This window comes from Lampris incognitus, chromosome 12 (genome assembly GCF_029633865.1).
Source record: "Lampris incognitus isolate fLamInc1 chromosome 12, fLamInc1.hap2, whole genome shotgun sequence".
Taxonomy (NCBI): Eukaryota; Metazoa; Chordata; class Actinopteri; order Lampriformes; family Lampridae; genus Lampris; species Lampris incognitus.
Window position 1 is genome coordinate 5,384,205 of NC_079222.1, and position 13,708 is coordinate 5,397,912.

The following is a 13,708-nucleotide window of genomic DNA, read 5'->3' on the forward strand; positions in this document are numbered from 1 at the left end:
TGTGTGTGTGTCTCTCTTGTTCTCTCTCACTCTCTGTGTGTGTGTATGTGTGTCTGTCTGTCTGTCTCTGTCTGTGTTTGTGTCTCTCTGTGTGTGTAGCTCTTGCTCTCTCTCACTTTGTCTGTCTCTCTCTGTGGGTGTCTCTTGCTCTCTCTCACTCTGTGTGTGTATGTGTGTGTGTGCGTGCGTGTGTGTGCGCACGCACGTGTGTGTTTTGAAAAGACAATGAAATCTTCCTCTGGTAGTAGTCTTGTCTGTGAATATATAGTATTTCCCCCTGCTTGGGGGGTAGCTCTGTATGGTTTTATTGTGAATCATTTCTAGAATAACCTCCATTACAAAAATGTGTTTAAATCATTTTCCATTAGTTGAAAAAGTGAAAGGTTTATGGAAACACAGGTTATCAGAGTAATAGAGTAACAACTACAGCATTTTCAAAACTACATTAAAAGCCAAGCATTGTAATAATTTTGATTTTGTAGAGCTTTATATTACACTACAATACAGAAATTATACACTTATTAGTACTTAATTAGACAAACATTGGACACCAGTTAGTACTGAATTAGCATTTTGTAGACACTAACAAGACAACGTGTAGTAGGAGCATTACAAGATGTAGTTATTCTTACGTCATGTAACAGGAGTTTCTGTTATTGTGTACAATTCCACAAACTATTATGTAATTTGGATGTCGGAGTTTTTACCTAATTTGGTTTTAATTAGTCTATTTTCGCCACTGTAAAGTTATAGATAGCAATGACTACTGCTATGACTTCCATTAACAGCAACAATAACAACATGACCACAACAATGATAATAATGACAATAATGATTAATGTAACCTTATTACTAGTGAATGATTAATAATAATAATAATGATTAATATAACTTTATTCACTCGTGAATGATTGATAATAATAATAATGATTACTATGACTGCTGGGATAGGCTCCAGTATCCCGGCGACCCTGAGAGCAGGGTAAGCGGTTGGGATAATGGCTGGATGGATAATGGATAACCTTATTCACCAGTGAATGATTAATAATAATAATAATTAATATAACCTTATTCACTAGTGAATGATTTCCAAGTGCAGTATGCGTACCACTTTTATACTGATTATTAATAATAATAACTGATTATTAATAATAATTGATATAACCTTATTCATTGATGAATGATTAATAATAATGATAATATGATTACTATAACCTTATTTACTCGTGAATGATTAATAATAGTAATAATGATTAATATAACCTTATTCACCAGTGAACGGGTTCCAAGTGCAGTATGCGTACCAGTTTTGGTGGCATTTTAACCCGAAATGTAAGAGAAGTTGGAGTTAATTAGTTTTGCACTTAATGGAAAATATAGTGATGATCTTCGTAATTGACTACAGGTCGCCGTGAGGCAAAGTTTCATCACATATTTACAGACGTGTTCAGAAAATTTTAACTCTCTGCGAGAACACTAATGTAATTTTAATGATAATATAATACTAACCTAATACATGACTTTACAAATTTCATAAGTGGACCTGGAAATGATCCTAGAACATATAAATACAATTTCATAAAAATGGTTGCAATAAAGAAATACAAACTTTTGCAAGTTTTACATGTGTGATGCCTCTTAATGGTAGAGCCCAATATGCTTTTGCAGGCATGCTAGAAACCTAATTGGCTTACTGGAGGCATTTGCTCTCACTCAGCATGTTTCCGGACCCACACAAAATAAGGGGCATACTCTAGAATTTGTCATATCAGAAGGACTTAATATTACTGTACCCCGTGTCATGGATGTTGCTATCTCTGATCACTGTTGTATATTTTTTGATGTGTCAGCTCTTCGTGTACAACAGAAGAGCACTCGCATGCTCAAAAAACACTTCATTGATAATAACACAATTGAAACCTTTCAGAAAACCGTAATTGAGTTGTCGCTGTTCATGTCATCACAAACTGAGGATCTTGTGAACGACTTCAACTCAAAAATACGGAATATCTTTGACAACATTGCACCTGTTAAAACTAAAAACATAGAAAAACAAAAAGGCCCCTGGAGATATGGAGTGGTTATTAGGCAGCTTAAGAGAGACTGTCGCCAAGCAGAACGACAGTGGAGAAAGACTAAACTTCAGGTTCACCGTGAAATTTACAAGGACAGACTGAACAAGTACTGCAAAGAAATTAAACGGGCCAGACAGTATTTTTTCTCTAAAATCATTAATGAAAATATTAACAATAGTAAAGTGCTTTTCTCCACTATTGACCGACTTATTAATCCACCATCTCCAATCCCATCAGAGATGCTGTCCACTCAAATATGTGAGCAATTCGCTACAAAATTATTGCCATTAGACAGAACATTAGTGCCTCAAGATCCAGTAATGAACCCACCCTCCAGTTCTCCAGAAATATCACTGGCGCCATGTCTCACTTTGACACTCTAGACCTTAAAAGTCTAGACAATATTGTTAGGCGGCTCAGGTCGTCCACCTGCTGCTTGGATCCTCTCCCTACCAAATTTTTTAAAAATGTTTTTAATTGCTTAGCACATGACGTTTTAGAACTTATTAACTACTCTCTTCAGGCATGTATATTTCCTGCAGCACTTAAGACAGCTGTGGTTACACCACTTCTGAAGAAGAGTAATCTTGATGCGACAGTTATTGCCAACTACAGGCCCATCTCCAACTTACCATTCCTCAGCAAAATCCTTGAAAAAACAGTTTATTCTCAAGTTAATAACTATTTAATATCTAACAACCTTCTAGGCATTTGTCAATCGGGTTTTCGATTTCACCGTAGCACAGAAACAGCACCTATCAAAGTTGTGAATGATCTGCATATGAACACAGATTCTAATAGATTGTCTGTTCTTGTGCTCCTTGATCCCAGTGCTGCTTTCAACACTGTTGGTCATGATATTTTGCTAGAGAGATTAGAAAAATGGGTCGGCCTTTCTGGCCCGGTTCGCAACTGGTTTAGAACATACCTTCAGGACAGGCAGTTCTTTGTGTCTATTGGAGACTTTTCCTCAGACAAAGTGGGTATAATGTGTGGGCTACCCCAAGGTTCGATTCTTGGACCACTACTATTCAATCTCTATATGCTCCCACTTGCACATGTTATGCAGAAACACAAAATAAATTACCATAATTATGCAGGTGATTCACAACTGTACATATCCCTACTTTCTGAGGACCTAGCTCCCATACATTCCCTAATTCAGTGTATTGACGATATTACTTTATGGATGTCAGATAACGTTTTACAACTGAACAAAGACAAGACAGAAATACTTATTTTTGGTGCAAAGACTCAGAGACAGAGAATTGCAGCTCATCTCAGCTCTCTGTCTCTGGAGTGCAAAGGTGAAGCTAGAAATCTTGGTGTAATCATGGACAGTGATCTAAATTTTAAGAGCCACATCAATCATCTCACAAGATCAGCCGTCTACCATGTTAAAAACATTTCAAAACTAAGGGGCTTTCTATCAATATCAGACTGTGAGAAATTAATCCATGCTTTTATCACAAGTAGACTAGACTACTGCAATGGACTATTCACCGGCCTCCCAAAATCAGTTGTGCACCAACTACAATTAATTCAAAATGTGGCAGCACGTGTTCTTACCAGAACTAAAAAGTATGAGCGCATTACACCTGTTCTTAGATCTCTGCATTGGCTCCACGTTAAAACTACAATTGATTTTAAAATTCTTTTAATGGTATACAAAGTTCTAAATGGCCTTGCACCACGCTATATACGTAAAAGATATGTTAATTCCCTATAAACCAGCAAGAACTCTCAGGTCCAGTGGCAGTGGTCTTTTAACCATCCCTCATGTTAGGTCTAGAGCAGGGGAAGCTGCATTTTCTATTTACGCCCCAAGTAGATGGAACGCCCTGCCTGAGGACCTGAGAGAGGCCCCCACACTAGACACATTTAAAAGCAGGTTAAAAACCTCACTTTTCAAAACAGCCTACAGCTAAATTCATTGTGTGTGTGTGTGTGTGTGTGTGTGTGTGTGTGTGTGTGTGTGTTTTATATATTTTGCTATTTTTATATATTCTGCTCTGTTAATCAGTGTTTATGGCACTTTTGCTTATTTATTTCACTAACTCAGTTTTAAACTTGTTTGTACTTTTCTAGAATTTGCCTGTACTTTTATTTATTTATTTTTTGTATGGGGGGATTTTATTGATTTCATTGTTTTATTGTGTGAAGCACTTTGTGTTACATTTGTTTGTATGAAAAGTGCTATACAAATAAAATCTGATTGATTGCTTGATTGATACCACACTGAGATGCAGCTGGTCAGGATGCTCTCTATGGTGCAGTGGTAGAAGTTGGTGAGAATTTTGGGGGATAGGCGGACGCTCCTCAGCCTCCTCAGGAAATTCAGATGTTGTTGAGCCTTTTTCACAAGGTCCTGGGTGTTTGATGTCCAGGAGAGGTCCTCGCTGATGTGGGCTCCGAGGAATTTAAAGCTGGAGACATGCGCCACTTCCACCCCATTGATGTGTATGGGGGAGTGGCTGCAGCTTCTAGACCTCCTGAAGTCCATAATCAGCTCCTTCATCTTCTACACATTGAGAACCAGATTGTTGGCAGTGCACCATGATGTGAGGTGTTGAATCTCGCCCCTGTAGGCCGTCTTGTCATTGTTGGTGATATGGCCAATGACTGGGGTGTCATCTGCAAACGTATCCATTACATTTTTAGGATGAGTTGGCTGGCAGTCGTGGGTAAAGAGGGAGAAAAGGAGGGGGCTCAGAACACAGCCTTGAGGGACACTTGTGCTGAGGATCAGGGTGGAGGAAGTGTGGTCACCTAACCTAACAGACTGAGGTCTGTTGGTCAGGAAGTCCAGGGTCCAGTTACAGCGGGAGGGGTTTAGGCCAAGGGAGAGGAGTTAGGTGGTGAGTTTGGCAGGGGTGGAGTTTGCATATATATTTATATATGCAAACTTCATCCCCGCCAAATCTATTCATAATCTATTATAAATTTCAATTCTATCCATATTAGATATTTGCACACCAACTCTTGTGTAGTTTTTAAGTGCACTTGCTATTGGAAAATCTTTGGTGTTTAAGAATAAAGGAGGCTGATGGCTACAGTGTAAAAGGTAATTGTGTGTGTGTGTTTTTTTTTAAATGCATTACATACAATTGTGGTATGCGTCGGGACAGTCGGAAAGGCTCAGGGAACAGGAGAAGACAGATTTCTCCATCAATATAGTACACCGTGAGGATTTTATTGCTTCAATTGACTGTTTTACCCACCAGTATTGATTAGACATGCACAAAACAGTCAGTGAAACTTTCCTTTAAGGAATAGCTATACCTATCTGGATGCATGCTCAATAATCCAGGTAAGGAAATCCCAGAAAGTTGAATCAGTTCATTTGATTCAGTGTTTAGTGGGAGAAGGGTCCCACAAAACATTGTGTCCAAATGAACGTATCAACTTTCTGGGTATAGCTATACCATATATATAGACTCTTGACAGGATTCTCTATTATAGAGGGAATTACTAGTTACTATCGATCTGAAAACGTTCCTGCACCACTCCCCGCGATAACTGACAAACTCCTGGATTTACTACATTTGACTTTCATCCTTGTCCATTTTCAGATGAACAGCAGAGAAATCGAGATTTTAAAAAAAGGGTAAAATTCAAGTTGGCTTAAATTTAAAATGATAAAGTGGACTGGAGGGCATGTCCCAAAGCATCTGTGGGCACAAGATTTTTCTCTTTGTGACAAATGGTTCAGATTTTATCTATCTATCTATCTATCTATCTATCTATCTATCTATCTATCTATCTATCTGTCTGTCTGTCTGTCTGTCTGTCTGTCTGTCTGTCTAGCTAGCTGTCTGTCTGTCTGTCTGTCTATCTGTCTGTCTGTCTGTCTGTCTATCTGTCTGTCTGTCTGTCTGTCTGTCTGTCTGTCTGTCTGTCTGTCTGTCTGTCTGTCTGTCTGTCTGTCTGTCTGTCTGTCTGTATGTATGTATGTATGTCTATCTTATTTGTAACACTGCTTGTTACAAAGCCACCATTTGACTAGTTGATAGAGGTTTTGTTTGCCTACCAGTTTGGGCTGTTTTTGCTGATGCTGTTTTTGAGACCCAGATACTTTTAGGCCAGAAGAACAAAAGGAAGAATTATCTTAACAATTCCAGGATGGTTCTCATACTTCATCCTTGAACCCATAATAATAATAATAATAATAATAATAATAATAATCGCTAGTGTTAAAAGATAAAAAAATTTGAATTACATTAAATGTTTCAGTTAGATTAATTGATTATTCTATCAACTAGCACAAATTAAATTAACAATTGAAATGTTGAAATGATTTCTTGTATTTTTCAGGCTTTTGAGACAGAAGGGAAAATAATCTTCAACTGCAAACAGAAGACGAACACCCTCGCAGTAAAACAGACAGTTGATAGTAATAGCTGTAACGTGAATAGAATATAAATAGAGACCAGCGGTGATGTGATCTGCTTTCTTTCTCAGGGTGATTTCAGTGCAGTACCGTAATCTCCTTATCAAATTAAATGTTCTGTGTTTATTGCTATGGCTACAGAGCATCAAGGTGTCATGGCAACCTCCTCCCAGGAATAGCCAGAATGGTGTCATCACAGCCTACAAGATCAAATACAGAAAGACTGGTCGCCGTGGTGACCAGGAAGCAATTGAGCCCAACAACTTCTGGTACCTTTTCACAGGTAAAGATTTTTTTATTTCTAATCTAATCATCCAAGAACAATGAACAAATTAATTAATTCTTATGTTATGATGAGTGTATATATTTTATTAAATGTTAATTTTGATTTGCCTTGAAAATTATGTTAATTTAGTGAACGTCTTTTTTTTGTCCCTTAAATTGACATTATTAGTTTACATAAAAAGATAAATGAAAATTAAATAGAAAAATAGCAATGAAACTAAAGCAGAAACGGGTTGGGTATCAACTCAGTTAATCAATACAATATGTAAAGAATTGAATAATAATTGAATAAGATTTTCATTAGTTGGTGTCTGTGTTTATAAATCCCAGTAATATTGAAATAAGGCTTACGTTAAATCCAAGTTCTACCATAATTCCTTAACAGTTTTGAGGTGTTTTTCATATAAAGGAGGTTGAGATTTACATCACTTTCTGGTAATAGCTTTTTTGTTTACAATGCTCAAAGAAGTGCCCTCAGAAGATAGCTATATCTCCACCAAAACCACATCTTTTGACAAATTACCAAGACACAGAATTCTACAATCTCCTGGGATATATCCCAAGACCTGATATCCCAGAAAGCATTAATGTTGTTCCAAAACACATTTAAATTGTCAACATCAGCGTGTCCGTATTACCTCTTACATGACAATTGCATGAACAGTTTTTTGTTTTTCATTTTGGATGCGATGAAGGCCCTGTCCCAAATGACAGTCTAAGCTCCGCAGTCCTCCTTCAAGTCTTTGGGAGACATTGACACGTTTGTGGACCTGTGGTGTGTTCATTCTCGAGGGTGCAGGGGTAGAAAAGAAAAAAATTGGGACACCCTCGCACCTTTGCACTTTCAGGACGGAGACAAATGAATTCCACTCGTTTCCACAATCCCTTTACCAAATCTGTTAAGCGTTACACTATCAAAGTACTGTTTAGGAATTCACCACTCACTTACATGTAAATGAGATATGACGATGAAATTAGTTCTTGAAAATTATATTGAAAATCATTGTAAGGATTTATTTTGTTTTATCATCTCACAAGGAGCCTTTGGGTAATAGAGCTTGGTGCCCTCACTTCCCGTGATGATACAGGCTTTGGCCCTCAAGGGTTCATTAGGGGTGCTGATTAGCTCACTTTTGGAGTACAGAATGAGAAATGTGTGGCTTGGATAAGACGTTTCCGAGATTTAAACTACTACTACTACTACTACTTCTGGCTGCTCACATTAGGCGTCGCCACAGTGGGTCATCCGTTTCCATCTTTCCTGTCCACTGCATCTTCCTCTGTCACACCAGCCACCTGCATGTCCTCTCTAGTTCAAGTTCAAGTTCAAGTAATTTATTTGTCACATGCACAGAAATACAAAGTAAAACATGCAGTGAAATGAAGAGGGGTACGCCGTCTGTCATTATGTGAAAAAAGACACCACATCCATAAACCTCCTCTTTGGCCTTCCTCGTTTCCTCTTCCCTGGCAGCTCCATATTCAGCATCCTTCTCCCAATATACCCAGCATCTCTCCTCCACACATGTCCAAACCATCTCAATCTTGCCTCTCTTGGTTTGTCTTCAAACCGTCCAACCTGAGCTGTCCCTCTAATATACTTGTTCCTAATCCTGTCCTTCTTCATCACTCCCAATGAAAATCTTAGCATCTTCAACTCTGCCACCTCCAGCTCCACCTCCTGTCTTTTCGTCAGTGCCACTGTCTCCATACAACATAGCTGGTCTCACTACCATCATAAACCTTCACTTTAACTCTTGCTGGTACCCTTCTGTTGCAAATCACTCCTGACACTCTTCTCCACCTACTCCACCCTGCCTGCACTCTTCTTCACCTGTCTTCTGTACTCCCTGTTACTTTGGACAGTAGACCCCAAGTACTTAAACTCATACGCCTTTGTCACCTCTATTCCTTGCATCCTCACCATTCTGCTGCCCTCCCTCTCGTTCATGCATATGTATTCCGTATTTCCGAGATTTAAACAATGTAGTTAAAAACTCCACTGCCATCTCTCCTGAACACCTCCATGCCTCCACAGGCATGTCATCTGGACCAACCATATATCCAGTCTTCATCCTCTTCATAGCTGCGCTCACTTCCTGCTTGCTAATCCACCGCACTTCCTGATTCACTATACCCACATCATCCAACCTTCTCTCTCTCATTTTCTTCATTCATCAGCCCCTCAAAGTACTCCTTCCACCTTCTCAACACACTCTCCTCGCTTGTCAGCACATTTTCATCTCTATCCTTGATTGCTCTAACCTGCTGCACATCCTTCCCAGCCCACTCCCTCTGTCTAGCGAATCAGTACAAGTCTTTTTTTCCCTTCCTTAGTGTCCAGCCTTTCATACAACTCACCATATGCCTTTTCCTTTGCCACCTCCCTCTCCGCTTTACGCTGCATCTCCTTGTACTGCTGTCTACTTCCTTCATCTCTCTGACTATCCCACTTTTTCTTTGCCAACCTCTTCCTCTGTATACTTTGGTGTATGTCCTCATTCCACCAAAAAAGTCCCCTTGTCTTCCTTCCTCTGTCCTGATGACACACCAAGTACCTTCCTAGCTGTCTCCCTCACTATTTCTGCAGCAGTTATCCAGCCATCTGGCAACTCTTCACTACCACCCAGTACCTGTCTTAACTCGTCCCTGAATTCCACACAACAGTCTTCCTTCTTCAACTTCCACCATTTGATCTTGGTCTCCAAAGTCATCCTACAGACCACCATCCGATGCTGCCTAGATGTGTTCTCCCCTGTCACCACCTTGCAGTCTCCAATCCCTTATGCACTACATTGTTGGACTGTTTGTTTTTATTTCCCTCCTATAACACAAATTTCAAACATACACTACCGTTCAAAAGTTTGGGATCACCCAAACAATTTTGTGTTTTCCATGAAAAGTCACACTTATTCACCACCATATGTTGTGAAATGAATAGAAAATAGAGTCAAGACATTGACAAGGTTAGAAATAATGATTTGTATTTGAAATAAGATTTTTTTTACATCAAACTTTGCTTTCGTCAAAGAATCCTCCATTTGCAGCAATTACAGCATTGCAGACCTTTGGCATTCTAGCTGTTAATTTGTTGAGGTAATCTGGAGAAATTGCACCCCACGCTTCCAGAAGCAGCTCCCACAAGTTGGATTGGTTGGATGGGCACTTCTTTGTGCAGATTGAGTTTCTGGAGCATCACATTTGTGGGGTCAATTAAACGCTCAAAATGGCCAGAAAAAGAGAACTTTCATCTGAAACTCGACAGTCTATTCTTGTTCTTAGAAAGGAAGGCTATTCCATGCGAGAAATTGCTAAGAAATTGAAGATTTCCTACACCGGTGTGTACTACTCCCTTCAGAGGACAGCACAAACAGGCTCTAACAGGTACTATTTAATGAAGATGCCAGTTGGGGACCTGTGAGGCGTCTGTTTCTCAAACTAGAGACTCTAATGTACTTATCTTCTTGCTCAGTTGTGCAACGCGGCCTCCCACTTCTTTTTCTACTCTGGTTAGAGCCTGTTTGTGCTGTCCTCTGAAGGGGGTAGTACACACCGGTGTAGGAAATCTTCAATTTCTTAGCAATTTCTCGCATGGAATAGCCTTCATTTCTAAGAACAAGAATAGACTGTCGAGTTTCAGATGAAAGTTCTCTTTTTCTGGCCATTTTGAGCGTTTAATTGACCCCACAAATGTGATGCTCCAGAAACTCAATCTGCTCAAAGAAGTGCCCATCCAACCAATCCAACTTGTGGGAGCTGCTTCTGGAAGCGTGGGGTGCAATTTCTCCAGATTACCTCAACAAATTAACAGCTAGAATGCCAAAGGTCTGCAATGCTGTAATTGCTGCAAATGGAGGATTCTTTGACGAAAGCAAAGTTTGATGTAAAAAAAATCTTATTTCAAATACAAATCATTATTTCTAACCTTGTCAATGTCTTGACTCTATTTTCTATTCATTTCACAACATATGGTGGTGAATAAGTGTGACTTTTCATGGAAAACACAAAATTGTTTGGGTGATCCCAAACTTTTGAACGGTAGTGTATAGTTCGTGACATTGTCAGAGTGACTTTTCCAGCGAATTGGTGGTATTCCCCATTTACACACACTGGTTATAGGATGTCTTTTATTTAATTTCAAACTAAAGCATCTCTAACTCTAGCTCCATATACCAACTGTACCACACAGATGACTTGATTTCATCTTCTGCAGTGACTGGTGTTGCTCTCTCATCTCTGGTTTGGTCCATTTTCCAGACATTTTTAAACATGCTCTTACTTTTGCTGGTTTACAAATAAATCTCTCGCTTCAGACAAATGCCTGATGTGAGCAAGTCGTGGTTACTTTCCTTGTGATTGATTCACTTGCTCCTGGAAAAGTGTAATACATATTCTTTGATGCACCATGTGGTGCAACGAGGACGCATCTTCAGTAATGAACCCGGGGTCATCAGGTGTTTCAGGTCTTAACATCAGACTACCTCACCCAAGCGACCCAGCTGGGGGTGATCAAGCGCCGACTTGTATCCAGGTAGCGCATTACACCACGCGTCACCCCTCTTCACCCAGAGCCAATGGAAAGCCTTTTCAGCAGCTTCCAAGATGTTTCTAATGGCTCTTATTCTTTGCAGCCCACAAATCCCCAAGAGTTCCAGGACCTTGTGTAGAGACTGGCCTGCAAAACCCCAGCAGCCCACTTCAGCCGACTCACAGTGGGCCTTCCACCCATTCCTCCGACACTCAGCTATCAAATCTGCATATCTGGCTCCTTTCCTTACTTGCACCTCCTCTATCCGATCTTCCCAGGGGACAGTTAGCTCTAGCACAACCACTTGCTTGGTTGCCATGGACATCAGGACCATGTCTGGCCTGAGTGTGGTAGCTGTGCAGTGGTGTCCGGGAACCTCAGTTGTCTCCCTTGGTTGACTGGGAACTGTCAATCCTTTGCTGTTGCAAGCAGCCCACCCTGGGCCTTTGGCTGGGGCTGGGGCTTCTCCCCTGCTCGAACAAAGGTGATGGTGCGTTTTGTTGGGTGTTGCTGCTTGCTGTAACTAATCTCAGTGCAGATGGTGTGTCGTGGCAATTATTTAATTCCTCTCTGACATTGAATGAGGAGCGGGACAAAAATCTCTTACAGTATTGTCACACTTTAATTTGTTCTTGAACAGACGCACAAGCCTAGATACTTAAGTGCACACAGATCCAGTCGCTCTATTTCTTTTTCCATTCATTATCCAAGCCGCTTGTCTGAATTTGGGTGGCGGGATGATGGAGCCTATCATTGAGCGGCAGACGGGGAGACTCCCTGGACAGGCCACCAGGCCATCACAGGGCCGATACATTCACACCTAGGGACAATTTAGAACGGCTGATTCACCTGACCTACATGTCTTTCGACCGTGGGAGGAAACCGGAGCCCCCGGAGGGTACCCACGCAGGCACGCAGGAGAACATGCTAACTCCACACAGAGGATGACCTGGGATGACCCCCAAGGTTGGACAACCCCAGGGTTCGAACCCAGGACCTTCTTGCTGTGAGGCGACTGCGCTAACTACTGCGCCTCCATGCCGCAGCATCACTTGCTTTTTTTTTCTTTTTTTATAAATTGTTTTATTGGTACATCACATCATAATTACATAACATTGGAAAGTACCAACATGTCCACCTACTTCTTGTGGAGATCAGACACACTGGATTCCCATGACCTCACCACACACACTGACTATTTACATTAAACAAATTTATTTGGATTAAACTATTTTTTGGTTTTCACACCAAGATCTCAATACCAGCAGATAAAAGTGAAGGTCTAGCTGGCCTGTCGACAGTATGCCAGGCAGGTACGGTTTCAACTATTGGTAGATTTAAATATTTTCATTTAGTATTTCAGATATGAACTGACTTTCACAACAGATATACGTTTTGCACCTAAAGTCTCGCCTCTTCTCCAAACTGCGCTGAGATGGGAGCTGATCATCAGCGCCTTATCCTCTGCACAGAGGTGCATTGGCTGTCATGGGGAAAGTCCTGTCCCGCCTTTATGAGCTTCGAGAAGAGCTTTTGTAGTTTTCAAGTGAACACATGAGGACAAGCTTACGGTTGAGAGGTGGTGCGCCAAGCTGGCTTACCTTGCAGACATATTTGGGCATCTTAACAAGTTAAACACCAAGCTTCAGGGCAGGAATGAAAACATTCTGTCATCCACAGACAAGATTCGGGGGTTTATGGGCAAGCTTACCCTGTGGCACGAGGCTTTGGAGCAGGGCCTCATGGATATGTTCCCACTGACATTAGCCGCACCACAGGCAGCCAGGGAGCACGTTGTATTCGCCAAACATCTTCAGACATTAAAAAAGAGGTTTGAGCCCTATTTTCCACGTGTGGCCGACATCAAGGACTATGACTGGATTCGGGACCCATTCCATCAGGAATCCTCAAAAGAAAAGCTCATTTTGAGAGAGCGAGAGAGGAATGTGCAGAGCGCCGTGTGGACCGCACATTGTTTTGCAGATATAGTTAGAAACAAATTTTCAGAAGCAATACTAAAAGGTGTTTTCTTTTGGTTTAGATTCAATATTAAATAGTTTCTTTTGGTCGTGGCAATTGAGCTATATGTTCTGAAGAAGTCATTGAAAACTGTGTCGGGTGTCTGTAGAGACACCCGACTAAGCCGGAGGTAACACGGGGATTCAAACCGGCGATCCCCGTGTTGATTCTCTTCAAATTATTTTACTGAATGTTTTATCTAGTTGATGAAAAGGTAATACAGTGTTAACCAATCAGTCAAAAAATAACATATGAATGTTTTGGTTTTATTTATTAAAAGATGAAATGGGTAAAGATAGAACAAAATGGGTGTTGCTGTGTGTCCGCACATTTCCTCTTTGTGTCTGCTTTTGTGTGTGGTCCTATGTGTCTATGAGTACATATCTGTAGGTGTGTGTGTGTGTGTGTGTG

General features: G+C 40.6%; 1 protein-coding gene across 1 annotated transcript in view; it reads left to right on the forward strand.

Moving 5' to 3' along the window:
- Window positions 1–13,708, forward strand: part of dcc (DCC netrin 1 receptor) — a gene marked incomplete at its 5' end in the record, with an annotated part of 148,172 nt that overhangs the window by 87,763 nt on the left and 46,701 nt on the right. The window contains 1 exon segment of the mRNA XM_056290895.1: window positions 6,607–6,748. Coding sequence (XP_056146870.1) covers window positions 6,607–6,748 — 142 coding nt within the window.